Source organism: Colossoma macropomum, unplaced genomic scaffold, assembly GCF_904425465.1.
Source record: "Colossoma macropomum unplaced genomic scaffold, Colossoma_macropomum, whole genome shotgun sequence".
Lineage (NCBI taxonomy): Eukaryota > Metazoa > Chordata > Actinopteri > Characiformes > Serrasalmidae > Colossoma > Colossoma macropomum.
In genome coordinates, this window is record NW_023494789.1 from 7,341,451 (window position 1) to 7,367,692 (window position 26,242).

The following is a 26,242-nucleotide window of genomic DNA, read 5'->3' on the forward strand; positions in this document are numbered from 1 at the left end:
GAACCAAGTCATTCTGGGCCATTACTTTTGGTCCATACTTCATGAAATTTACACACAATGTAAAGGGCAGCGGACATTTTCAATTTATGTCAAAAACTGAAAATTGACAAAAATGGAGATACAAGGTTTTGTTTCTCGATAGCAGCGATATTTTGCATAAAAGTTTATTCATGGACTTCAGCAGCTGCCCATTGCCTACTGCTATAAGTGTTCGGAGTAAAGGGCTTTTCTGTTCAGGACTCCTTTAAACTGTTATAAGGCCTCTCACCTGTACATAGTCCTGTTACTTCATTACTGTCTCCATAAAGCATTTATCATTCTTCATCCAGTCACTATTTCTTTTCATTATTTAATTATATCTTCTCCCACTGAATTTACCCCATCAAAGTTTGTTTTATTTGCAATGTGGCTGCTGAGGGAAGTCATGATGCCTTTACAAATGCACTAGTGTGCAAGAGTTGTAGTGTATATGAAAGAGAATTGTGTGAATGTCAGTCTAGTTTCTGTGTTCGCTTGGACCCCCAAAGAGTAAGTATACAGACCAAAGCTGCAAATCAGCATTTTCTAATATGTACTTTTATTTTCTTATTAGCTTTAGTAAACACTTTGGACTGGACTGTAAAACACAGTCCTAAAATGTTGCTGCCATATTGTTTTGACCTATTATGTTGTGAAAAACATCATTATCAATGAAGGATGTGCCTTACTAGCTTCTTTATGTATAGGTGTATAATGAGAGGTCAGGTTGTGAAGAAGAAATGAAGAAGACATGACCACAGAGTGCCTAAAAGTTGTTTTGATGTGTTTATTTTATGACATGTTCTTGTTTACTTTTTGTAAAGTGCAGTATTATGAGTTTTGTATATTTCACATGTTGTGTATTGTTTAAAGGTGCACGCTTTTCTGCCTTTTATGCAATTTTACATATGTTTTCTCAAATATATATCTCACCCTTGTTGCCTTAGTTTCTATACTTCAAGTCAAAAAAAAGCTCCAATGAGATATGCATTGGCTTGAATTAGGCTTACAGGATTCTTTGCATTTGTTTACAGGCTATTAAAGGTGAGTTCCACTGTGTTTTTTTTGGGGTTTTTTTCTGCATAATTCAGTAGTTGAGATGTAAGCGAAATCAGTGGTTTGATGTGAAACAATGCACTGTAGAGAAACTCGCCCAGTCTGACTTCTTTACAGTGGTGGTGATGTGGGTGTCGCTATGTCTACAACGGAAATGCAGCCATATTATGTACTTACTTCAAAATGACTAGTGAACAACCGTGATAAATTTAAGAAATAGGTTTAAAAATAGGCTTTATGCCAATTATGCCTTTCAGTGCCTTGCAGATACCTCTCCACCACAAGTTTTAAAAACCATTTCATGTAAAAGCTTTCTCTGAGGTACCTTTAAAAGGCATTAAACCCTTTGTACATCTCCTATCATTGCCATGGTGAACAATTATGACTGTCAGAGTTGAATTACTTTGTTTACATCTTAACCATTTACTTATGCAGAAATTCTGAGGAATCGGTTGGAATTCCCCTTTTATATGAAGGTTAATTTCTTAAAAGTATAAGAGAAAAGGAGGAAGAAAGAGTGAGATAAAAGACTCCCTGATAATATGCAAACCTGTCTGCTCTCAACCGTAGCAGGAGTATAAACCTGTGTCACCAGTTATGGGGTACTGCCTTTTTTGTTCTCTATACTTGGTACATTTGAATAACTCTGTGATTTACGTGATTTGCATGTGAAGCGTCTTCAGGAATTTCATTTGAATATCCTCATTTCTGCTCAGATCTGTGTGCAATGTTACATAAACGCACTTGTTACACAGGAAGGAGGTGAAGATGTGTGACCAAAAAACAAAAACCTCTAGCTTCAACATACAGTACTGAAAAAGTGAGGGGATTGTATTAGAGCATGCAGAAGACTTTTCAGAGGCACTTGTGGTGGTACTTAAGATTCTCTCTGTGGGCCTGGAGCCAGAGAAGAAGCCAAATTTCTTGTTTTTCCTTTTTTTACTTTTATCTTTTGTTTTTATTTTTAATGTAAATTTCTTTATTACAAGTTTTTCTTTGTGTGTGCAAATATGTTAATGTTTTCTAAATAAATGATAAAGTGAACTGTTATCTGTCTGTTACACAGGAGCTGTGATGCAGTATGACTTAACTCTGGGGTTGCGCTTCATCAGCTTTGACTTTTCACTGTTTAGGCCCAGCAGTGGCCTGCGATTTACTGAGTAACAGTTTAATGAAGGATCGGTGTTCATATATGGGGTGAATTACTTAAAATCCATTCTGACACTCATACAGATTTGAAAAACACATCATGTGCAATTATTTTAAACGAGATAAATCGTGCTCTGTGGTGGCGGTTTGGCCTTGTTTACGAGGCTTCCTTCACTCTAATTCGCCCAATCATACGCAACTCATGCATTCGTCATCGCGTTCTGAAAACGCCGACCAATACTTGCAGCCAGTGGGCGGGACTAACCGTTAGACACTCGTCTCATAGGCTATGCGGAGTGTCAGTCAAGCCGTGACTGGACGTTGGAAAGTTACGCGGTCTCAGAGTGATGAAGTGCGATTCAAAACACCGAACCGATTCTTTGAATGAATCAAACGTCCAATTTAGTGATATACTGATTCACAAGTCAAGCCAACGTTATTATTCCTGTATATGCAGAAGGACTCGATTGGTTAAATGAATGAATGAAATCTCTTACATCATTTCTATGAAGAGTCAAACTGGGAATGTACAAGCAAAAAAGAGAAAAAGAAATACAGGTACAGCATTCGTCAGAGTCATCATCAGTTCTGACCCTAAAAGGCCAGAATCCAGCTATTTCCCTCGGCCAACACACCTGAATCTCATTAGTTGTTTTTTTATTTTTCAGAATAACTGAACATTGTAAGATGTAAACAAATTAATTCAGAGTGGTTTGATGTGAAATGCTGCATTTTTGTGAAACCTGCCGACTGATTTCTTTACAGTGGTGTTGATAGGAACCAGGGACACAATATATAGTATAATGTACACAGTGTTGACAATGGTAAAATAGTGATAAATCAAATTTTCTCTGGTTAATATTTTATCTTAGATCTCCCTGCACGTATTCAAAAATTACACTGAACAAAATATAAATGCAACATTTTTTACTGAAAGGATTTTACAGTACCCTGTAAGAAATAAGGTGGCTTGTAAAACAGAATTAGTATCTGATTTCACCACCGGTGGCATAGCTAGAACTTCTAGAATGGAGTGACCAGAAAAGAGCCAGGGGTTTTATTGGGGGGCACACTGGAACATAAGAATGACACATAAACTGATGTGCTGATTTTTTTCTCTGTACATAACTAAATCTGTCCATCATTTCCACATGAATACAATATTACATCAATACAACTATTGCTGAAAGTAAACTGAAAGACAAAATTGTTTTTAAATGTAACATTTCATGAGGAAATGAGTATTTTTAGTGCACAACATTAAGAAAATAATTTCATATAGACAGGCCATAGAAGATGTTCCTTTAGGCTGCGCTCTCTACAAATTACACATGAGTCTAATGATTGAAAAGCTAGCCAGACAGCACTGTATAAGGTAACCTATGACACATGCATGCATTCAACTGTAAAAGAGCATTGAAACAATTATAACTGACTCATTTTTGATAGTTGGCTCATCTTTGCATCGCATAGCCTATTTCATAATGTATCTCACACAGCATCACTGCTCAAGGGACCCAGCACACTTTTGCTGGCCTGTTTGCTGAGCACATTAACCTATTATTACACATTAGTAAATAAAGTATCATCAGACTCATAACTGGTTGGTAACAACCTTGATGATTGATTTTCACCACAAAATTGATGCTTTATTGATGCTGGTCCACTTATGATGGTTGACTGCCTTACATTCCACAACTGGAGTGGCCAGAAGAGTGGCTGTGCTTCATTCCGGGGTGTCCCTGGCCACCCTTTGGCTATGCTTCTGAGTGTGACACATTTATATTTAAAAAATCCTGAATTTTTTCTATCAAACTTCTGCAAAATGGGACCAAAATCAAAAGTGTTGCATTTATATTTTTGTTTAGTATACACTTTCTGGGACAGAGGTTTTCAGGCATTAAATGCTTTAGACATCCGGTTCCTATCACCACCACTGTAAACAATTCTGCCTCAGGACGTTACTCTAAAACTGAGCATTTCAAATCAAACCACTTTGACTGACTTTGTTTACATCTTAATCATTTAATTATGCAGAGATTTTGAAAAATCAGTGGAATTCCCCTTTTACAGTGCATGGTTATTTCGTAGGAAGGATGGCAAAGGACCACATCTGAAGACTGAGCTGAACCGAAACAGGGGATTCAAAGAGCCTGTCAATGATGTTACAGTGTAGTATTTCATGTTGTGATTTAATGAGGTAAAGTTGGGAAATATTAGTATTCGAGTTTTATTAGAAGAAGCCTTAAACTCATAGGTATTAATAGATCCACATAAGCGTTCGACTGATTTGGACTTGTGAATCAATTCGAAAAGAACCGGTTCGAAAGAGCGATTCGTTCACGAGTCGGACATTCAGAGACGGAGAAGGCGGACAGGGAGCTTCGGTATCTGCTGATGATGAGGAGGGAGAGTGAGAACATGTACGCGACGGAAAACGGGCTGTCATGAGGATTTGTTTCCGCTTCATGACGGTACAGTATCGGCGAGCTAGTACCATCTCCGCCCGTTACTCCGTTAGCGCTGAGGGCAGGTCGCGTTACGGGTCAGCGGGCAGTTTTACAGAACTGACCGCTCGTGTTTTGGATGGGGAGAGATGGTGAGGTTTTCTCTGCAGGTGTGGAGGGAGGATGGACCACGCTGAGCTGGGCGTTTGGGCTGCAGCACACAAGTGTAGTGTGACCACCTAGTGTGGTGTGGCCTCACCCGGCTGTACTCACTAACATTGGTGTGTGAGGGTCTTTATTCGTTTAAACACAGCGGGTTCTCTTCCTCCTTTATCTGATTAAATACTCAGTAAAGATAAGAACGCTGCTCTGTACTCATAGACCGCTGTGGGATGCTGAAATAGTGTTTGGGAAGTGATCTCTCTCTCTCTGTCTCTCTCTCTCTATTTCTCACTCTCTTCCTGTCTCATTTACACTCTCTCAGTCTCTCTCTTCCTCTCTCTGTCACACTTACTCACTCTGTCTCTCTCTCTCTCCTTTCTGTCTTACACACACACTTTCTCTGTCTCTGTATTTCTCTCTTTCACGCTCACTCTCTTTCTCTTTCCCTCTCCCTCTCTCTCCATCTACCTTACACACACTCACTGTCTTTCTCACTCACTCTGTCTCTCTCTTAAACTCTCTCTCTCTCTCTCTCTCTCTCTCTCTCTGTCTCTGTGTTACACACTCACTCTCTCTGTCTCTGTATTTCTTTTTCACTCCGACTCCCTCTCTCTCTCTCGTCCTCTTTCTCTCCATCTCTCTTACACACACTTACTCTTTGTCTAACTCTCTCTCTCTCTCCCACTCTCTCTCAGTCTCTCTCACTCTCCAATTACTCTTAATGAGTAATTTCTAATTTGTTCTAATTAATAATCAGTTCTAATTAATTAAATAGTAGAACTAGTCAGTAACATCCTTCTCTCATACTCACACTCTCTCATTCATTCCCTCTCTCTCTCACCACCTCACTTGCTTTCTATGTCTCTCTCTGGAATTTGTGAAAATTAAGGAATAATTTTCAGTTGAACTTTATATCATCTCTTTATGTATTTTCTTTCTTTCTTTCTTTCTTTCTTTCTTTCTTTCTCTCACTCTTAATTGAATTTGTTTCAGTTCAGTTAAATTCACTAGTTTACTGGAAAAAAAAATACATTTGCATTGCCAAAGTTTGGGTTACGAAGTTTGAGATAATTAAGGAAAAATGAAATTAGAAACTGAACGTTAGAGGGGTTGTAAAAATTTGGACATGAAAACTTCTGAAAGCATTAAATATTGAATTGCTGCAAGTCTCTCTCTCTCTCTCTCTCTCTCTCTCTCTCTCTCTATGTCATTCTGTCTTCATGGGAATATTAAAGGGCCCATATCCTGCATTTTCCTTTGTTTATTTTATTTGTTTTATTTCATTGTTTGCATTTATGTACCAAACACAATCATAATTCATTTTTACATGATCATTTTCCTACCTCCCTTAGAATTAAACAGGCTGTTTGTTATTTATTTATGTAAATTATCTCTGCTTTAATTATTAAATTATGTAAAGAATAATTACAAATTCAACATTGTTGAACTATTAAGATTAAGATTAAGAACAACGTCCTCTCTGTGTTTCTGTTTACAGTGACAAATTGTTGTTTCCCTCTTTACTCATCTGTGTAAAGTGTGTAATTCCGTCTGTTTTTCTCTGCAGATTTCTCCTCTTCAGAGTTAGAGAAGTTCTCCGTGCTGATCTGATGTCATCATGGAAGGCCATTATGTCACCATTCACGGCCTTAACGTTACCCACAGTCCTCTGTCCACCCCAGCTATGTCCATCGACAGGCTCTTTCCTGCTCTGCTGGAGTGTTTCGGCATCATCCTGTGTGGTTACGTGGCCGGCCGAATTGGGGTCATCGGTGCCGGTCAGGTGAAAGGCCTGGGTAGTTTTGTGTCCTGCTTCGCTCTTCCTGCCCTCCTCTTTAAGAACATGGTGCAGCTCCAGTTTGCGGACGTGGTGTGGTCTTTCCTGTGGAGTGTGTTGATCGCGAAGGTGTGTGTGTTTGTGCTGGTGTGTATTCTCACGCTGCTGGTGGCCGATCCGGAGAGCAAATACAGTAAAGCGGGGCTGTTCGCCATCTTCGCCACTCAGAGTAATGACTTCGCTCTGGGATATCCTATAGGTGAGTGTGGCTCCACACACACTGAGCATCAGAAATATCACTCTGGGTGTAAATCTCTGAACTCACAGTGGTTTAATTCATTTAGGAGTAATGAAAATTCAGTATTCAGTGCATTTTCTTCTTTACTTTCTTAGCAAATGGTTCAGTTTAAATATTTTTATACATTTTTACAAAAGAATAGGCCTGTCACACTTATCACATTATTACATAAGCACCTGATCACAGTTATTTAAGATTATTGTACATTTGTTGCCACGGTTATTAGCTTTCACAATCAAGTTTATATCACAACAAACAGGAATCAATTGGCCGTTTTCATTAGTTAATAAGAATAGGGCCGAAGTGTAAAGATTATTTACGAAGATTTACTGCTGTAATAAGTGCAGAAGGTGTTTCAGTAAAGTATTAGCTGTGAGGGTGTGCACATTTATGCAACCGACTATTACATTTTTTATTTTCATTTTTTCCCAATAATTATCTCTTTGTTTTTCTCTTGAATTTTGTTGGTTGAAGGTAAAGTTGGACTTGCATTGTTTATCTTAATTTCTAGGTTTACATTACACAATTGCAATAATGACAAACTAATATATAACCTTGTATCTCCAAAATAGTAACTTTACAGGAGAAGGAAAAAACCTACTTTTAATGTCAATTGCACCAGAATTTTTTTCAAGTCATTTTGGGCCGTTTCTTTTGGTCCATTCTTCATGACATTTACACACAACGTAAACAGCAACAGGCATTTTCGACAAAAACGACAAAAATGGAGATACAAGGTTTTCTTCCAAGGTTTTATACATATATATATATATATATATATATATATATATATATATATATATATATATATATATATATATGTGTGTGTGTGTGTGTGTGTGTGTGTGTGTGTAAAGAAATATTCAAAATTCTACACTATTTTTAGGTCAGTATTCAAATTGCAAAATTGACCATGTTCAAACATTTGTACAAAAAGGTCAGATATTTTTAGCCTTATATTTCTTCCATTGGAACACGTTAGGATGACTCACATACAGTCTACCAGGCTTTTTTTAGGTGGGATTTTTACATTTGAAAATAGCCTTTTTGCACAAGCCTGTTTCCTTAAGTCATATGGGTAACTCTATTTTCCTCCACCCCCTTTTCAGTGGACGCTCTGTACCGCAGTTCTCACCCTGACTATGGGCAGTACCTGTATTTGGTGGCTCCAGTGTCTCTAATGCTGCTGAACCCAGTGGGCTTTGCCCTGTGTGAGCTCCAGCGCTGGAGGCAAAGCCCTGACCACAACCACAGCAAACTGCACATCATCTCCACCGTTCTGCTACGGGTGTGTGTTAGGGACATAAAAACACAACATACCATATTGTAGTGAATGGTTTTGCAACATATTGTAATGTATCATATTGTTGTATCGTGACTAGCATGTTAGCTTGTGGCTAGTGTGTTGTTTGGCTATAACAAATAAGCTTGTTTCAAGAGCATTCGATCCAGACACTATCAAGCACAGCTTTTGTCCTTTTACTTTATTGTACTTCTATAGTGTTGAACTCATGAAGTGTAAATGGAAACATTAATGTAAGGTACATTTTTTAGGCACTCTATAACCTGCCACAGGTATGAACATATAGGAATAATCCTCCCACACGACATTATGTTTTTTAGGATATTAGGATATTTGATGAAAACTCAAATTTAAAGTGTTCTCTAAAATCCAAATTGTAGTTGATCGTTCAAGACATGTTTGGTTTCTGAACTTTTACATTTTTTGTTTTTGCACTGGAGTTATAAGGACAATGCAGCAGTCAAGTAATGGAAGTAGATAGCCACAAATTAGCATCATGCAAACTACGTGTAAATCAGTACCTACTTTCCTTCAACTGCATCAATTTAAAAGTAATCTTAAATAGACTTATGTGACTGTGAGGTTTGCTTAGTGGCAGTGCTATGGCACTGTTACAGGGCTAATGTTGGCAACAAGTAATTAGCATTCAAATTAGCATTATGCAAACTGCATGCCTAAAGCATCACATACTTGCTTAACGCTGTTAATTAACTGTTAATCTCAAAAATACTTGCTTTGAAACAAAAAAACTAGGGGTGCACTGATAATGCAACTGTGGAGGAACTGAGACTGGATCCACCTGGATTCGCATTATATGAGAAATTAAAATTAAATTAAAAATGCTGTAAATATGAATAAGATGCAGATATTTTAGCGTGCTAGCCCAGCATCGTTTAAACATTCTACTTTTCTGGACTAAAACGAATCGATAATCAAATGCAGATGTAAAATATTGATAAAATCTAAACATCTGTCCAATGCTGATTTTTTAAAGCACCTATCTGCCAATAACCACAATTCCAGTATCATTGTGTATGCCTGCAAAAGCTGGGTTTTAACCTGTATACCACTGGTGTTGGAAGAAAACCTCATATCTCCAAAATGGTAACTACTTTACTATTAATGTAAGTCAATGGAACCAGAATTTTTGTCCAAGTCATTTTGGGCTGTTTCTTTTGGTCCATTCTTCATTAAATTTACACATAATATAAAGGACAACAGGTATTTTCAAATTATATCAAGAACTGAAAAACAAAAATGGAAATACAAGGTTTTCTTCTGACAGCAGCGATATCTTAATGCATCTCTGTTTCTCTTACTCTACAGGTCATTAAGAATCCTATCGTCTTTATGGTTATGTTTGGGATTATCTGTCACTTCCTGTTCGGTGGGCATGTCCCTGCATTGCTAGGGGAGTTTGTGGATGGATTGGCTGACTCATTCGGGGGGGCTGCGCTCTTTTACCTGGGATTGACGATGGTGGGACAGATGCACAAACTCACACGCTCCACTGGAGTCACCCTCATACTGCTCATCACAGCTAAACTGTGAGAACGTGTGTATGCGTGTGTGTGAGTGTGTACCAGGACCAACCTGTCCATTTAAGCTATTAAGCAAACTGGAAAAGCATTAAAAAAACTCTTTTTTCCATAAGAATAACTTATTCAAGAAACATTCTTTGTCTTTCTCTATGTTTGATGGGCCTGAATGCCCCTTCACCCACTTCATATATTCTGTTCCTATCACGGTGCTTAATACTCACAAGCATTCCATACCAACTCACCCAGCCCTCCCTGTTCATGTCATGGACTTTCTTAAAAAAAAATGTGAAAACTTCTGTTAAATTCATGAAAGCTTGCAAAATCCTATAGCTTTATCCAAGTACTTTTTCATTTATTCTTTTTTTTAAGTTTGTCCCTTTTCATCACTTTTGTGTTTATTTGTATGTGAGCTCTAAGCCACACCAATTACCTGTTTTTCCCTGAATTGGGTTGAAATTAATACTGAACATCCAAAAAACCCTAAGGGTAATTTGCAATATGCATACATGCAAATAGCTGTTGCTGAATGTTTCACAGTAATCAAATTATAAAAATAAATATTTACCTGAACGAAGAATCTTTAATTAAACTTAATATCTCCACTAGTTTTCACTTTTTTTGCAATCAGATTATGAGTCTGTGTTGTATTAATATAGTATTTGGTCCTGAATAAAGAATTAAATACGAAATATAGTTTCAGAGCTGAAAACCCACTTTTTTAGGATGTTTTGACTGTATATTATACCAAGAAGGATTCTTTGAATTTGCTTGTAATTTTTTTATGGGAAAAATGTATTATTTTTATTATTCTTTGCAGATATATAAAAAATGTATCTCCAATGAAAATAGATAACATATTGAAAAATGATAATTTTTCATGCTTTTCACTGGCTGTAATATTACATTCTGTAGTTTTATTTCATAGGTAGATATTTGTGCTATGTTGACTTCAAGGTTTTCTATCTCTGTGTGATAGCTGTGTGTTTCAATTGTTTCAGGAAGTGTGCAAGTTACAGCTTGTAATGGCTAGATTTGTTGCATACTAGATGATGTCATCTTGCCTTGTGTGTGTGGCCAATTTTAGTTATACAGGAAAAGATGATACATTTTCTTGTGCTATTGGTGGGGTATTCCCACAGTGACCAAACCTCCCACTGTTAGAAGCACATACTCATTCCTTACAGCTGAGCCTAAGTATAGAACATGACCATTACACTAATACTTAACAATACTAACAACAGCTAGCAACAACAAATATGCCTTCATGCGCATTTCACAGGGGTTGTCAAGTGAGCACCTTTCTTTGTCAGTGTCTTGTAGAATTAAGCCCGCAACACCTCAAGAAGGCTCAACCATGGTGACTGGCGTCCCAGTTCCACCCCTGCCCTTACTCATGATGGGCCTGGGCACATGCCAGTATCAGAGACAACAACAGATACACCTCAAGATACACCCAAGCATTACTGAGAGACTTCCCCACAGCAAGCTGTTTGAATGCCAGTACATTTGGGTACTTAGGACTATTTGCCAGTGGCTCTAAGTATGCCATCTTCAGCCATACATATGCCCCACAGATTTAGGTGGCTTTACGTATGGCCCTAACCCATCGTGAGTATGGGCGGGGATGGGTCTGGGAACGCCAAACACCACCGTTGAGCCTTCTGGACGTGTTGTGGGCTTAATTTCATAAGACACTGACAAGGTGCCTTCTTGACAATCAGTGTAATGGTCTTAGTGCATCCTATTATGCTACACTTAGGCTCTGTTGTAAGGTATGAGTATGTGCATCTGACAGTGGGAGGTTTGGCCACTGTGGGAAGTCCCCTACCAAATTGCACAAGGAATTTATTTCCTCAACCCAATGAAACACAGGCTCAGTAGGTATCACATAGCGATAGAAAACCCAGAAGAAATAAAACCAATGAATGTAATATTACAGCCGGTGAAAAGTATGAAAAATTGGTTATTTTCAATAAATTATTAAATGATGAAGGAGTAACATAACATCTTTAAATATTTTATATATGTTAAATGAATATGAATGAAATGAATGAACATTTTCAATCAATTTCAAATAATCCTTCTTTTGAACTATATGATCAAAATATGTTAAAAAGTTTCCAGCTTTAAAGCTAAGTTTTAGCAAGATCTGTGGCGTTTTTAAAGCAGGACCAAATAGCTCCTAGATGTGATAGAACTATATCAGTACTTCACAGAATCAAAATGTGGTTGCAAGAAAGTGAAAACCAGTGGAGATATATTTTTTTTTAAATTAAACTTATTTTGGGTAAAAATATTTATTTTTATAAATTGATTACTGTGAAACATTTAGCAAAAACTATTCACATGAATACATATTGCAAATTATCCTTACAGTTTCTTGGATATTTAGTACAAATTTCAACCCAGTCCGGCAAAAAATAAGCAATTGGTTAGTTTTAGACTGCACATACAGAACCACAAAACAATGAAAAGAGCTAAACCTTAAATTCATTATTAAAAAAAGTAGTTGGAGTAAAGAGTTATGATTTTGCAAGGTGCCATGAATATAATAGAGGTTTTCACATTATTTCTTTCCAAGGAAATCCATGACTTGAACTGGGAGGGCTAGTTAAGTTGGTATGGAATAACACATAAATATAACATAGTCCAGGGCAGCCAATCAGAACAGAGCACATTTACAAGTATCAGTCTAAAAGGCACAGTAACAGTGTCTGTTTAATGAAGAGATGAAGAGAAGTTGTAAATTGGTAAATGCTTGAATAAAAATGAATTATGATGGATTATATTTCCAAATTTTTGTGTGTGCTGCAGGTTGATGATGCCGTTGATGTGTAAGGACATGTTGGAGCTTTTGGACGCAGGTAACTCTGGAAACAGATCTGCAAACCACAGCAGTCTGTCTGATTATGCCTTCCTCTACGGGGTCTTCCCCACCGCTCCCAGCGTGGCCATCTATGCTGGACAGTACAACATGCAGCTGGAGGTGGTGAGTGCACTCTGACTTGAGACCAGTGTTGGGGTTCCACTGTAGTGACTCTGATTAAGACTATGAGAATGGATTTTGATCCTAGAGGGTACAAATGTGTCCATTTGTGTGTTGATTCAGTGAGGACACACTGGTGATTGAATTTTTAGGGGCGCTTTTCAACATGGTTTTACAAATGAGCATTTTTCAGTTTGCAATATTGTAACATATTGAGTTTATTTGGAAAATAATATCAATAATATTTGTGAGTATTTGTGACATTATTTGTGACTGTACTATCTTGGAAATAGTTCTGAAGCTCACACGTTTTATCCCCTTGTTGTGATAGCAGTACTCCATTTTTATGGACTGCACTGGGTTACAGACTTATCAAGAAGTGCTGGCATTAATAACATGCACACAGGATGTTGTTTACACAACCAATCAGTAGTCTAGATTTTGGAACAAGCATGCTTATTGGTTAATGGATGCTCAGTCTAACTACTTAGGTATTAAAATTTGGTGTCAACTGACAGAATTTTTCAGTAGAATGCAGTACTTGAGTAATCCACTCAGTATCACAAAAGTATTGAACTTTTATACCCAACCGTAATTAGAAATACCTTTTCTCTGTTCATGATAGCATATCTTATCATAATTTACTTCCCATGTTTACATGACTTGAAAGAGGATACTTATACTTATGCAAATATTTATATATGTGTATATTGCTGGTGTCGGAAGAAAATCTCAATTTTTGTTTTGTATCTCCATTTTTGTTATTTTTCAGTTTTTACAAATGCCTTGTTGCTCTTTTCATTATGTGTAAATTTCATGATGAATGGACTAGAAGAAAGAGCCCAAAATGACTCGGAAAAAAATCTGGTTCCATTGACTTATATTAAAAGTAAAGTAGGTTTTTTCCTTTTCCTGTAACATTATCATTTTGGAGATAGGGTTTTGGGTAGGATAAGGTTTTGTTCCAACGACAGCGATACGTATGTATTGTGTGTGTGTGTGTGTGTGTGTGTGTGTGTGTGTGTGTGTGCACGTATAGGTGACCTCCGGCATGGTCATCAGCACCTTACTGTCTGCGCCCATCATGTACCTGTCGGCATGGTTACTGACCATTCCCTGGATGGAGGCCAGACACCTAATCTCAGAGCTACAGGAGGTCAGCTTCAACATCAGCATCATCAGCCTCATCGCCCTGGTGAGTGTGTATGCATTGCTTTCATCTTGGAAATAAGAAATAAGGGAATCAAAACATTGTGAAAGATATTTTTAAGAAAAAATGAGAAAAAGAGACCCTGATGAAAACAATGTGTGGGGGAAAAGTTAAAGAAGATTAAATAGAGGGCCAAGATTTTGTGCTGCTATATGAACTAATCATACACACATAAGAGGATTACTGATCAAAGGTGTTAAATAAAGAAAGCCTTGTGTAATATTGGAATTCCAGACTCTAGACTGTGTTGGCCTGTGCACATGGACATTCTGGTATTGCAAGACATACTGTTGTTGTTGGAACAAAACCTGGTGTCTCCAATTTATTTATTTTTTTAAATGCCAACTGACCTTTACATTGTGTTAAAATTTCATGATGAAAGGACCAGTAGAAATGCTCCAAATTACTGAAAAATCATGTTCAATTAACCTTCATTCAAAGTTTTTTCCTTATTCTGTAAATTTACTATTTTGGAGATTCAAGATTTTATCACAACAGCAATGATGTGCTTGTTGTGCCTAAGGAATCTCTCAGTGTTGGCCCTGTTATTGGGAAGTCATGAATTTGATCCCCAGCAATGCCACAGCCATCCATAGCCAGGAGTTTAAGATGGCATAATTGGCCTTATTTACTCCTGGTAAGTAGGTTGGCCCTCCCTCTCCCCATCACTCAGTGCAAACCAAGCCAATACAGGCTTCTGTTAGATGATGTAATAGAATTAATATTCTCCTCCAAGCGTGTTGAGCTGTCTGATGGCGTTGCATTAGAAGTTCAAAAAAATGCAGTGACACTTCACGTCTCTTAGAGGAAGCGCATACTAGGCTTCACCCTCCCAATGTGGTAGCATTGTGGAAAAGGGGAGAACCAATTGGTGGGTAGAATTTTCTGCAGCAAAACTGGGGTGGGAATTGTGTAAACAAAAAACCACGTGCTTCTACAGAGGGTGTCTTTAGCGTAGCTAGAAAACTGTTGCTACATGTGCCTCATGAGGTATCGTGGCCTGAACTGACTGTTGATAGTGATCAAGCAACATGCCTTTAGACCGTCCTTGGCCTGTGGCGTGTCGCTTTAGTTTGCATGTCGCTAAATAGTTTGTCCTGTGCCCACCCCCATTGAAAATGACTGCCACATGATAGGGTTGCCTTTAGATGGCTTTGTTGTTGTGGATTCTCCTCTCTTAAAAGGACACACACAGCTTTCACAGCTGTGGCCATCTGACTGTCTGAAGGCTCTGCTGTTTCTGTAGCCTACATAAATGCAAATCATGTGATTCATGTGATTGTTCACATGATAAAGGTTTACCAGAGCCATTCCCACAGACCTCTGGTTCGAAGAGTCAAACCAGGAAAAAGCATTAGCGGAATCAAAAAAATAGTGGTGTTAATAATTTGTAGCCTCTTACTCTCATACCATGATGTTACATCTTCTTGCAAGGGAACCGTAGCTTTGCTAGTGCTTTCATCTGTTTCTCTCCAGTGAGGACTGTCAGATGCAGTCTGCTGAAAGTGCTGATATTGCCATATTAGCTTTGCTTGTAAATTATACTTCAGACTCTTTGTACTTCAGTGAAAAGCAGTTTCACAGCATTACAGTAGCTGGAAATAACTTTATCAAAGGGTAGAACTATGGATGGTTTGCAGGGTCAAACTAGAAAAACGCTTTTAAAAAATGAGCATGCTAATCATTTATTGTGTTAACACTTTATTAAGAAGTTAGCCTTGACATCAATACATGTCATATAAATCTAAACTAGATTATAGGCTATTGAAGACAATATCAATTAATGATGAAAAGCTCTTTTTGAGTTTGAGATTATCCTCTGGACCATTGCTCTAGACCAGGGGTGTCAAACTCAACCACTAAAAGGGCCTTATTAAAAATCTCAGCAAATCCGTTGGCCAGTTGTGTTTTTATTTCATTTTTACTTAACATTTATTAAAAAATGCCAAAACTACAACATCAAAATAGGCATTGGATACTTATTCAAAATTAATTCTAAATAAAAATAAATTATTTTAGATTTGCTTGAATTTTAATTTGAAGTTTTTTAAAACTGCCTATTTGCTAAGTCAAGCTGACTTGACTTAAAGCTGACTAGAGTGAGACACCAGGCATCTAATCCTGGGAGAAGAGGGTCAGAACGCACACTATGTTGCAGTGCATGCTGGGGACTGTAGTGCATCTCAGAGTGAAACGGGCTAATAAGAACAGAAAATTAAAATAATTTTGCAGGCCTGACTTGTGTTTGACACATGGGCGCTAGACTGTGTTAGACTGTGTCTTCTGTTTTGTTTTTGTGTGTCAATAAACAGGTGTGGACTATTGCTGTCATGCTACTCAGCAAGAAGTTCAAGAGACTGCCTCATATGTTTGCAACAAACCTTTTCCTCGCTCAGGTGGCTACACTCAGCTATGCATGCTCTCTCTGCTTTTTCATCTCCTGTGCTCTCTCATTTTAATACACAGCATGGGTGTGTTTTCTCTTCCAGCTGTTGGTGTGTGTGTCGATGATTCTGTGGAGGTTTGTAGTTCATCAGGAGAACATGCTGGCACAGATCCTCACCTTCACACTGCTGTACGGATCTCTTTACAGCACCTATCTGTGGACAGGTAACACGTGCAAGCATGTTCACTTCAGGGAAATGCCTAAAGGCCCCCTAGCTGACCATTTCAGATGCACTTAATACAGGAAATTCAAGAAATACTAGATTGATTATTCTTATTTTTTGAATAGATTATAAATCAGAAACATTTATTACAGTAAGATGAATATCTGTTTGCCAAAAGTGAACTGTAGAAATGTTCCCAAGTCTTGAGGGGTTCAAATCCAAGTCGAGTCTGGAGTTTCTGGTGTGCAAGTTTTGTCAAGGCTCAAGTCTTTGATAGAGAATTTTAGTTAAGTCTCATTATTATATGCATTCTACAAAAATAAACATCTCTATCTATCTCTCTCCATCTCATCCAACACGACCCCTAACTGTTAAAGACTTTACAGGGGGACTCGCAGCAGCATATTTTAGCATGTTTTTTCCTTCTGACTCAGTAATGTTACTTTTTTTGATGTCACCAATAAACATACATAGTGCAACTTTAATTGAAGTGCTTCAGTTAAAAATAGCTCAACTTAGTAGCTTTTAAAGCCTCTGTGTCTCAGACTAATCACACTGGGGACAATGACATTATCACAAATATTAAGCAAATCTGAAATGATCAATCAGAAAGTTTTCTGAAATCTGGTGATCTGATGCAGATTGACATTCTAAGAATATCTCTATAGAGCACTTATTTAATATGTACCGTACAACACACACAGATTATATATACAGTGTGTATACACTCCTACCACACTGGATTATGACTGTTGATTATGTTGTTTTGTCTGGAATTGTGATTAGTCTGTGCTGTGTCGTGTAGTTGTGTAGATCGTGTGTTGTGTTGTAGGTCTGTTAGCGTTTGCTCTGGCTCTGCTGAAGAAGAATGAAAAGCTCAAAGTTCGACCCATCATCTTCATCCTCCTGGGCTGGGGGTAAGAGTGTGTGAAACTGAGACACAGAATAACACTGTAGACTGTCATATCGTGTTGCATTTGAAGTCACCCTGAAATAAAAATGGACCTTTTTTACCATGATATTTCTTGTCCCTGATCATAAAAAGCATAGAACTATTTAAAAGTCAAAATTCTTGTTTTCACATAGTCTTCCATCAAAATGCATTGATTTAGTCCAACCTCTAAAGCATCTTTAAATTTCTGATAACATCGCAGTGCAAAAATCAACTTTTATGATTAATTGAATAATATAATTATGTGTAATATGTGTAATTATTATTACGTTAATTTGTCAAATAATATATTCCAACTCTATATTACAGGGTTCCATTTCTTATTGTGGGATTGCTGCTTGTTGTGGGTGAAAGAGAGAGTAACATAACGGACTCCGCCTTCTTCTACGGCAAGTGGCAAGTAGGTTTCCATTGTTCAATTTTTGATGCAGTGTGTTGGTATGTTAAATATGTCATGTTAAAATAAGCTTGGTGTTTTTTTATCTATAGTACTGTGCAGGTCAGAGACCATCCTTCATTTATTCAATCTCCAGTCAAAACAGCCATTAAGTACAAGTTATATATTTTTATGTAAAAAAAAAGCAGAAAACATATTTATTAACATAAACGCATTTCAGATTGTTCAATATTTAGTGTGTTAATTTTGCCTTTGTTACAGCTTCCATTCTTTTCAGGAGACTTGCTTTCAGTTTGTCGAAAAAAATTTGCAGGAATATTTTTACACACCTCCAAAAGTCAGTCTTGGAAGTTGGTTGCATTTTTTCACACTCCAAGTAATCTCAAACACCTTCAGTGATGTTGAGGTCTGGACTCTTAGGTGGTCAGTCCATTGTTCTGAGAAAACCAGCAGTTCTTAATGGCCGTTTTGACTAGAAATTAAATAAATGGCAGTACTGTATACTTCTCTGCAGTATAAATAGTTCCTCCAGTCACATTGGTGTGTGACTGTATTCTGAATCATTTTGAATCCAGTCAGATCAAATTGCGTCATACTGTATCTAAAAATACATAAACATCTAGGATATATATCCAGCTCGCTTAGTAGAATTGCCCCACACTAATGTGCATGTCATGCTGTGTGTCCTCTCTCTCCCTCTGTCTCTCTTAGATTGTGAGCAGTTTGGGGGTGTTGAGCTGTAGTATATTGTTGGGTGGGGTGTCTCTCATGGGGCTGAGTCAGAGTACTCAGGAGGAGCAGAGTTACCAGGCTTTGGAGCAGAGCTCCATGTCTGGCACCACAGAGGACCTGAGGGACCCCCCACAGCCAGAGAACCAGAACTCATCCGAGAGGGCAACATCACATGGCAGTCTGAATAGAGGTATTCAGCCTTAATGTATGTGTGTCTCTGTCACCTCGAAGGAAAGCATGTGGGAGATGTGAAATCAGGTCTGACTTTGACTGAATGTAGACATAAGCATAAAAATAATCTACCTTGAACAGAAAGCATGTAGACTTAAATATTTGAACAATATGAACAATAAAATTGCCAGTTTAGATACATCCACACTCTTTGGCAAGTGTAGCAGATACTTTCACCAAATAGGTGCACATTGTAGGTTTACATTTACTGACTGTAGCCCATCTGTTGCTTCACAATTTATCAGCCATCCCTCTACTCTGCCCAGTTAACCTATGAGCAGATCAGTGTCAATTTTCAGTTGGAATTCAGACGTCAAGGAGTTCAATGAGAGTAAAACAACATCACTTTTTTAGAAGCCCTTATAGAAGCTTGTACAAAGTACTGGACTTAGTAGGGCATAATGATTGGTTGGTGGGGCATTGCCCCACTAAATGACTAAATGATGCTGGGCCTGGTACACTTACCTACACTCATTGGCCAATTTATCACCTACCATATGGTTTCATTATGTAGATTTGTCGTTAATGACAAAACCTGAATTTTATACATTGCTGTTTCAGGAAGAAAAACTTTTCAATTTCAATTTTTGATGTATTTCTGTTTTTGACATAATTTGAAAATACGTGTTACCCTTTACATTGTGTGTAAATTTCATGAGTGGAATTAAAGAAGTGACAAAAAATGGAAAAAAATCTGGTTCCATTGACTTAAAAGTAAAGTAGGTTTTTCCTTCACCTGTAATGTTATCATTTTGGAGATATGAGGTTTTCTTCCGACAACAGCGACATACTTTTGTCCAGTTTGTCCATTTGCATGATGTTAATTGGTAAAGTATAGGCTTTCAGTTAACATTTATTAATTAATAATTATTATTGCTTACTTGTTATCTACATTATCCTTGTAAAGAATCAAATTTAGACCCTAAGGCTGATTGTTATTTGTTATTTTGAGTAGGAGGAAAATTGAGACGAGTCTCACATCTCTACTGTTGTTTTAACTGCTGCAAGCATGTTTTGAGCACCAAACCTTGGCACTGTTAAATGTGTTGTGTCTAATGTGTTGTCTTAAAATGGTGCTATGTGTACCTGATAAAATTCTCATCTGTGTTGTTCGTAGATCATAGTGACCCCATGCCTGATATGATATCTGACCGTCTGAATGACTCACCAGCACCACCATCAGGCAAGAAAAATGCACCTGCAGTTGCTGTTCAGAGATGTTATGCTGAATGAAATGTGTTTATGTGTGCATATTAGCACATGGTGTTGTCTCAGTCTGGGGTTTGTGGGTTGGTATGGTATGTGTTGTGTATGTGTGTGTATAGTAACTGTAGTCTGTGCTGCAGGTGTTGTGTGATGTTTTTGAGTTGTGTATGTAGTAAGTGTGTTTTCTTCTGTTGGTGTAGCTCTTTGTGAAACGTCGAGCTGTGTGCGGGCGCAGGAGGAAAGGCAGGTGGCTCGGCATGTGTTGCTCTGTCTGCTGCTCATCGTCAGCCTGCTAGCAGTGAGTCTATCAACGGAAAACATACATGCAACACTGGTCCTATACCTTATACCAGCACCATACATATTCACCTCAAAAGATCAGTATAGATCAGTATAGTGGAAAAAGGCATATTTTAGATATGTTTTAAAACTGTTAATCAAATTTCAAGGCCAATGACAGTTTGATTATTTTACAAATAAATGTGAATAAATAAATAAATACATGAGATACGACATTTATCATGTAGTAACTTTGTATCCAAATACTTAAAATAATTAAATAAAACATCTAAAAATACGCTTTGACGTCTAAAACAACAAACATGATGAGTGATTCTAAACAATACTAACATTACATACGTAATAACCAAAACCAGTACAATATACAGTACTAACCCAGTACATTAAACGTAACTGTAATTGTAAACCTATATGGTGGGTGTACTTATTTATAAAATGACTATTCTATGTAGTGTTTTCATTATTATATTCAGTACTGTAAAAAAGTGAGAGACCACCCTTAATTTATTTCTAATTAAAACAGCCGTTAAGTAAAAGTTATTCATTTTTCAGGAGATATTTCTGAGGAGAAGAGATATAAAATAATCCACTTGCCTAAAGAAGAAACATAAGTGAAAAATGAAGATCTTGTAGACCATCAAAACTGTCCCTATCAGATAAACAGCACTTTCATCTTTAAGAGAGAGGAGAAAATCAAGCTGCTTCAGATCTGAAACCATCCACAGGTGTTTCTGTCCATCCTTCCACTGTGAGAAGACGATTCAGCGCTTTCTGAAGGGATGCAAAGTCTGAAAGGATCCAAAGCTATAAAGAAACCCTTACTGAGAAAAGAAAAAAAATGCAAATGAAACATGCTGCAGGTGTTCTCAGAACATTTGATAGACCATACCTCAACATCACTGGTATTACTTGGATTGTGAGAAGCAGAAACTGAACCAACTTCTAAGACTGAACTTTGGAGGTGTGGAAAAATATCTCTGCAAATTTCTTAAAAAAAATGAAAGCAAGTCTCCTGAAAAGAAAGGAAGCTATAATAAAGGCAGAGTGGACACACTTAATCCTGAAAATTTTGAAGTTATATTTAGTTGCTGAGGCTTCTGTGTGAGGCTTTTCTGTTAAACATGTATAATATTTTCTGCTTTTTTACAAAATTAATAACTTGTACTTAATAGCTGTTTTACTGGAAATTAAATTCATTAATTTAATTAATTAATTAAATTATTTACATTAAATTAGGGGCGATCTTAAACTTTTGCACATTTCTGTATATGGTACGTTTCTCCCAGAGTCATGTCTTTGTGTTTGTCATGGTCAGAACCTGTCCAGCTGTCTGTGGTGGCTTTTAAATACTGATCCTGGACGACTTTATCTCGAGCTGCAGTTCTTCTGTGCTGTGGCCAATTACGGACAGGTGCAGAGATACAAATACAGACAAATATACACTTATGTACAAATACCTTATAGACCACAATACATTTGTTAAATAATAATATATTATCTCATTTTCAGGGTTTCATTTCGTTTGGCATATTTGGGCTGGATGAGCATCTCATCATTTTACCATTTAAAAAGAGGTGAGTGTAAAACGTTAAATTTATAGTGCACTGAGCATCTGTCTTATTACTATTTTTGTGTGCACATGTGTGTCTATTTGGCGTTGGTGATTGAATACTTGTGTGTGTGTGTGTGTGTGTGTAGGCTGGCTGCATTTTGTGGTGGCGGTCAGGAGGAAAGCTGTGGTTCAGCTGCTGTTCCTGAGGAGATCCGACTGACCTGCACACAGTTTGTCCGCTACCACAAAAATCAGTGTGTGCAGGACATTGTGCGCAAGAGAAGGTTTGTTTGCAGATGCATGTGTGCCTGTGTTTACATGCAGGTTAACCAGAGAGAGTGTGTGTGTGTTTGCTTTAGGAGACACTGTGTGAAACAATGTGAGTTTATGTTTACATAGATTTACACTTGTTTGGAGGTTGAGTTGTTGGGTTCCCAGATTTAGTCTCACATCTCCAGCCTTTTTCACTTTCTGGCTCACAACATTCTCTCTTTTGATGGGAACACAGAAATGCATTATTGTGTTTCTCTATTAAAATTAGTTTTAGGAAAAAAATACTCCCCTGTAAAAACATGAGTAGAATAACGAAACATTATCTGGTTCAAGAAACAAAAATTAGAAGCGGGATCTAACAAGATTTTATAACTTTTACAAAACAGAAACGTTAATTTGAAAAATTGACATGTAAATAAATAAATATTTAGTTAAAAAACACATGAATGTTTTTTGGTCAGCCTTAAGTGGTTTTGGATCAACAGGGCTGTATCTAAAATGTTTGAGCCTGTAGCACTGGTGCTAGAAAAGTGTTGTAGCACAGATTTAAACATTGTAGCATTAGATTTTAAAAAATCCATAGTGATGCTTCGAAAGTAAATTTAAGTGTAACTACTTTAATATTTAAACCTATGTAAGTTGTTTTTTAAAACTATTTATTACTGTGTAAGAGGTTTGAATGTAATTATTAATTGTTTTCAACAATAATTCAGATTGTCCACAAGGGACCGCCATTAGCACTCAATAGTGTTTTTACTGAAAGGGAGGAGACACCAGCAGGATCTCATGAATGCATGTGATTTCATTCAATGTATTAAATTTACATACATACAGGTATTTTAAACAGGGAATTTTGCTAACTCTGATTACAGTGTTTAACAATTAAAATGTAGTATTTTGAACTTGCTATGATCATAACCTCTGGTGAATTATTGTGGGCTATTTCATAGCTTCATCTTACAAACAGTAGAATACATTAACCTGTGTGTCAACCTGTCTATATCAATAAACAAGGCTGGGTCAAAAGCCTTTAAACATTTAGCCTATATAAAAAGAGTGGAATTAATCTGTTTTAAAATGTTTAAGGAACAATATAAGCTTGGAACACAGGAATGAACACATAATAAATTAGGTCTGCTCAGAGCAAACTGATTGATTTTTCATTTGTTTATGTATTTATTAAGATTCTGCTTCATACAATGTGAAATGTCTGCTTTTCAAAAACATTTTTGGTTTATTCACACATTGTCAGGAGTAGAATCAAAATCGGGGGTACAAGGTTTTCTTATGACAAGGACGACATGCACTTAGCGTTTTGTAACAATGTCTTGAATGGTAATGCATTTCTTTTCTTTCACTTGCACCCTTTGCATGGGCTTGAACTCATCTCTCCTATGTGCTCTTTTCCTTCTTTCCTCATTGTTCCCCTCTATCTTGTTTCCATTTTTCCCTTTTCTGCTCTTTCTCTCGCGCTCTCAGTGGATCAGCTGAATCTCTCTCAGGTCCAGTGGGTGAATCCTTGCTTTGATCGACAGGTGTGCTGTTTTTTTTTTTGCTGGATAGCAAGCTGACTGATTGGCTGGTGCGGGTGGGTGTGGTCAGAAATAGAGGTGTGGCCTTGCTCTGTAAGACTCAGCTGCAGCAGGGCGGAATTATCCAGCATGTCACACCGCAGCTGGATTTCTGTGATGACAGCCATTGGTTTTGCTTCTTGGACGATGGGATCAGACCAACCCGAACCCGCTGAGCAGAACTCGACTGTGAATCAAACTGAGCTGTTTCGTCTACCACTGGAAATTGTCGCATGGCATGCCAAACTTAAGGGGGAATCAGGTCTCTCTCCGTGTCTTCTTTCATTAAAACTCCTTTCACCAAGTGTGCAGAGGGCTACTGCAGAGCACAGACTGAATGGGATTGAATGTATGTGAATGAATATTTAACAGTGTTACATACTGTCAACCAAAACCTCGTAACTCCAGTTTTTACACCATGTAAAAACGTCAGGTGCCCTTTGTGTGAACAGTTCATGACCAAAGGACCAATTAAAATGGTACAGATTTGTCTGGAACTGGAATAAAATTTCATACATTACAGTTAAAAGCCTCTTTTCGTTCCCCTTACAAAGTTAGGAGATACGAGGTTTTGTTATGAGAGTGACAGTATCTTCACTTAAAGGGACGCTCTGGACAGACTAGGAAAACCCCTTTTGATGATTCTTATGATATCTTGCAGGTGGGAGGAATTTTTGTATTGGAGTGGATTTTTGAGGGTGGGCTGTTCCTTCACTAGCTATCAATTGTAGCAGGATACTACAGCCATATGCATCGCGGTCACATAACATGTCTAAGTAAAAGTTAGTTAACACATCCTCTATAGAGAACACACTTCTGCACATTTTAATGCACCATACAAGTTTATTTGCTAAATTCAACATAATGGAACATAATAGAAATTGTGTGCTAAAAACACCAATTAAAATTTGTTTCTCATACAGGATGTATTAACTTATTTTCAATTAGAAAATCATCATCAAAATATTTGACCAGTGGTGTTTAAACTTTTTGCATATGATTGTTGGTAGTGAATGTTATTGCTAGGAAGCTAGAAAACACATTTTAACCCCCTAAAATCCCAGGTTTATTACATAATAAGCCTTTTTATTTAGTAACTACATAGACTACAATGCAAACTGCCTGAGCTATTCTTAGGTTATAAAAGTGTGTAGAAAAACCTGCCGGTGGTTCCTGGCCTTTTAAGAGCTTAAACAGCCTGCCCACCAAAATCCTCCCTTTTAGACATATCATGAGAAGGGCAGGGTTCCCGGTCTGGTCAGAGAGTCCCTTTATAATATACTGTATTTTTAGTTACTAAGCAGCACAAAGGTATTATCTATGACTACTGAATTGACCCCACTTTTAAAGAAATAAGCTTTCCTGTGCCAAGAGTTCAGTTCATGGTCAGGACAATCTAATATTTAAAATATATAATGGAGTCACTGCATTTCCTGAGTAGCAGGGTTGGGATTAATTCAAATCGGAATTGAAAATTGACCTTTCATTTTCAAGTCTCGAATTTGTAATATAATAAATGTTTGCACTTAGCAAAACACTACAGTCTGCTAGCCACATAAGATCATATGACTCTTCTACAAGTTTGACACTGTTAGACTGAATCTGAAATGACTCTCCATTTAGACTGAATCTAAAATGACTCTCTGATGTGCACAACACAGAGCTTTTATGCCCTGACTGAGAATCAAATTCTGAATCAGCTTCCATTTCCCTCAGTAATAGACCTTGTATTATTTAACACTGAATGCACGTACATGTTTAAGGCAGGTAAGAGTCTCCTTGCAAAACATATGAGACACAAAATGTACAGATATATGCAGTGCTGTGTGAAATTCAGAGATTCAGAAATGTCTCCTGAAAATGAAGTGAATATCCACTTTGACTGAAACTAAATAAATGAAGGGTGTATGATTGTATGAAAATTTCACAGTTGTTTAACAAAAAGTCTGCTATGGTGCTCCGTTATTGGTGACATGTACTTCGACTCTGTTCATCACAGACTGTGACTGCACTCTTTGAACTTTTATTGTGATTACTTGAGATGTTATATTACATGTGACGATGTATGATATGAGTATGGTGTGTTTATTTACATGACTAAGAAGGTATGCATTTTGACTTTTGGACTTTTATTTCCTTATCAGGTACTTTGTGATGAATCCACTAATCAGGTATTTAATGATGGCATTTATATTACTAAAAGTTGTTTTCTGGTTACTGTTGTCAAATTCCTTGCATCTACGTAGATTGTAAAAGCCAAGCTGTGTTTGAAGTGACTGAGATGTACTGTAGTGTTAGTTTAGAAAGGTTTTTTCCCAGTTCTAATTCAGATTGTTGAGCTGAACTGGAAATTATTCATTCACTGAATCCAACCCTGCTGTTCAGTATTACCCTTATGCGTGCCTGATTTTTTGCATGTTTTGTTTCATGTACGAAAAGCTGGTTCTACACAAATTGTGATATCAATTTTAA

At 37.3% G+C, this 26,242-nt stretch overlaps 1 protein-coding gene across 2 annotated transcripts; it reads left to right on the plus strand.

Moving 5' to 3' along the window:
• The first annotated feature begins 4,349 nt into the window (after positions 1-4,349).
• Positions 4,350-25,110, plus strand: gpr155b (G protein-coupled receptor 155b). 2 transcript variants are annotated; one of them, XM_036569943.1, is made up of 17 exons: positions 4,350-4,697; positions 6,400-6,868; positions 8,017-8,195; positions 9,537-9,757; positions 12,566-12,740; positions 13,777-13,932; positions 16,260-16,343; positions 16,437-16,557; positions 17,389-17,473; positions 17,818-17,908; positions 18,617-18,827; positions 19,986-20,051; positions 20,275-20,372; positions 21,690-21,785; positions 21,884-21,948; positions 22,073-22,210; positions 23,679-25,110. In XM_036569943.1, the coding sequence occupies exons 2-17, from the start codon at positions 6,451-6,453 to the stop codon at positions 23,725-23,727; spliced, it is 2,253 nt and encodes a 750-aa protein (XP_036425836.1). In that variant the 5' UTR covers positions 4,350-4,697; positions 6,400-6,450; the 3' UTR covers positions 23,728-25,110. The 2 variants fall into 2 exon arrangements, with proteins under 2 accessions (XP_036425836.1, XP_036425835.1); XM_036569942.1 differs by lacking the exon at positions 23,679-25,110 and having other exon boundaries at positions 22,073-23,466.
• Positions 25,111-26,242: the final 1,132 nt, after the last annotated feature.

What these genes read in the sequence shown, in the direction of transcription:
- gpr155b (XM_036569942.1), top strand. Translation starts at nt 6,451, where the DNA reads ATGGAAGGCCATTATGTCACCATTCACGGCCTTAACGTTACCCACAGT. An exon ending in CTGCTCATCACAGCTAAACT is followed by an intron (nt 9,758 to 12,565) that starts GTGAGAACGTGT and finishes TGTGTGCTGCAG; the next exon opens with GTTGATGATGCCGTTGATGT. An exon ending in CAGCACCTATCTGTGGACAG is followed by an intron (nt 16,558 to 17,388) that starts GTAACACGTGCA and finishes GTTGTGTTGTAG; the next exon opens with GTCTGTTAGCGTTTGCTCTG.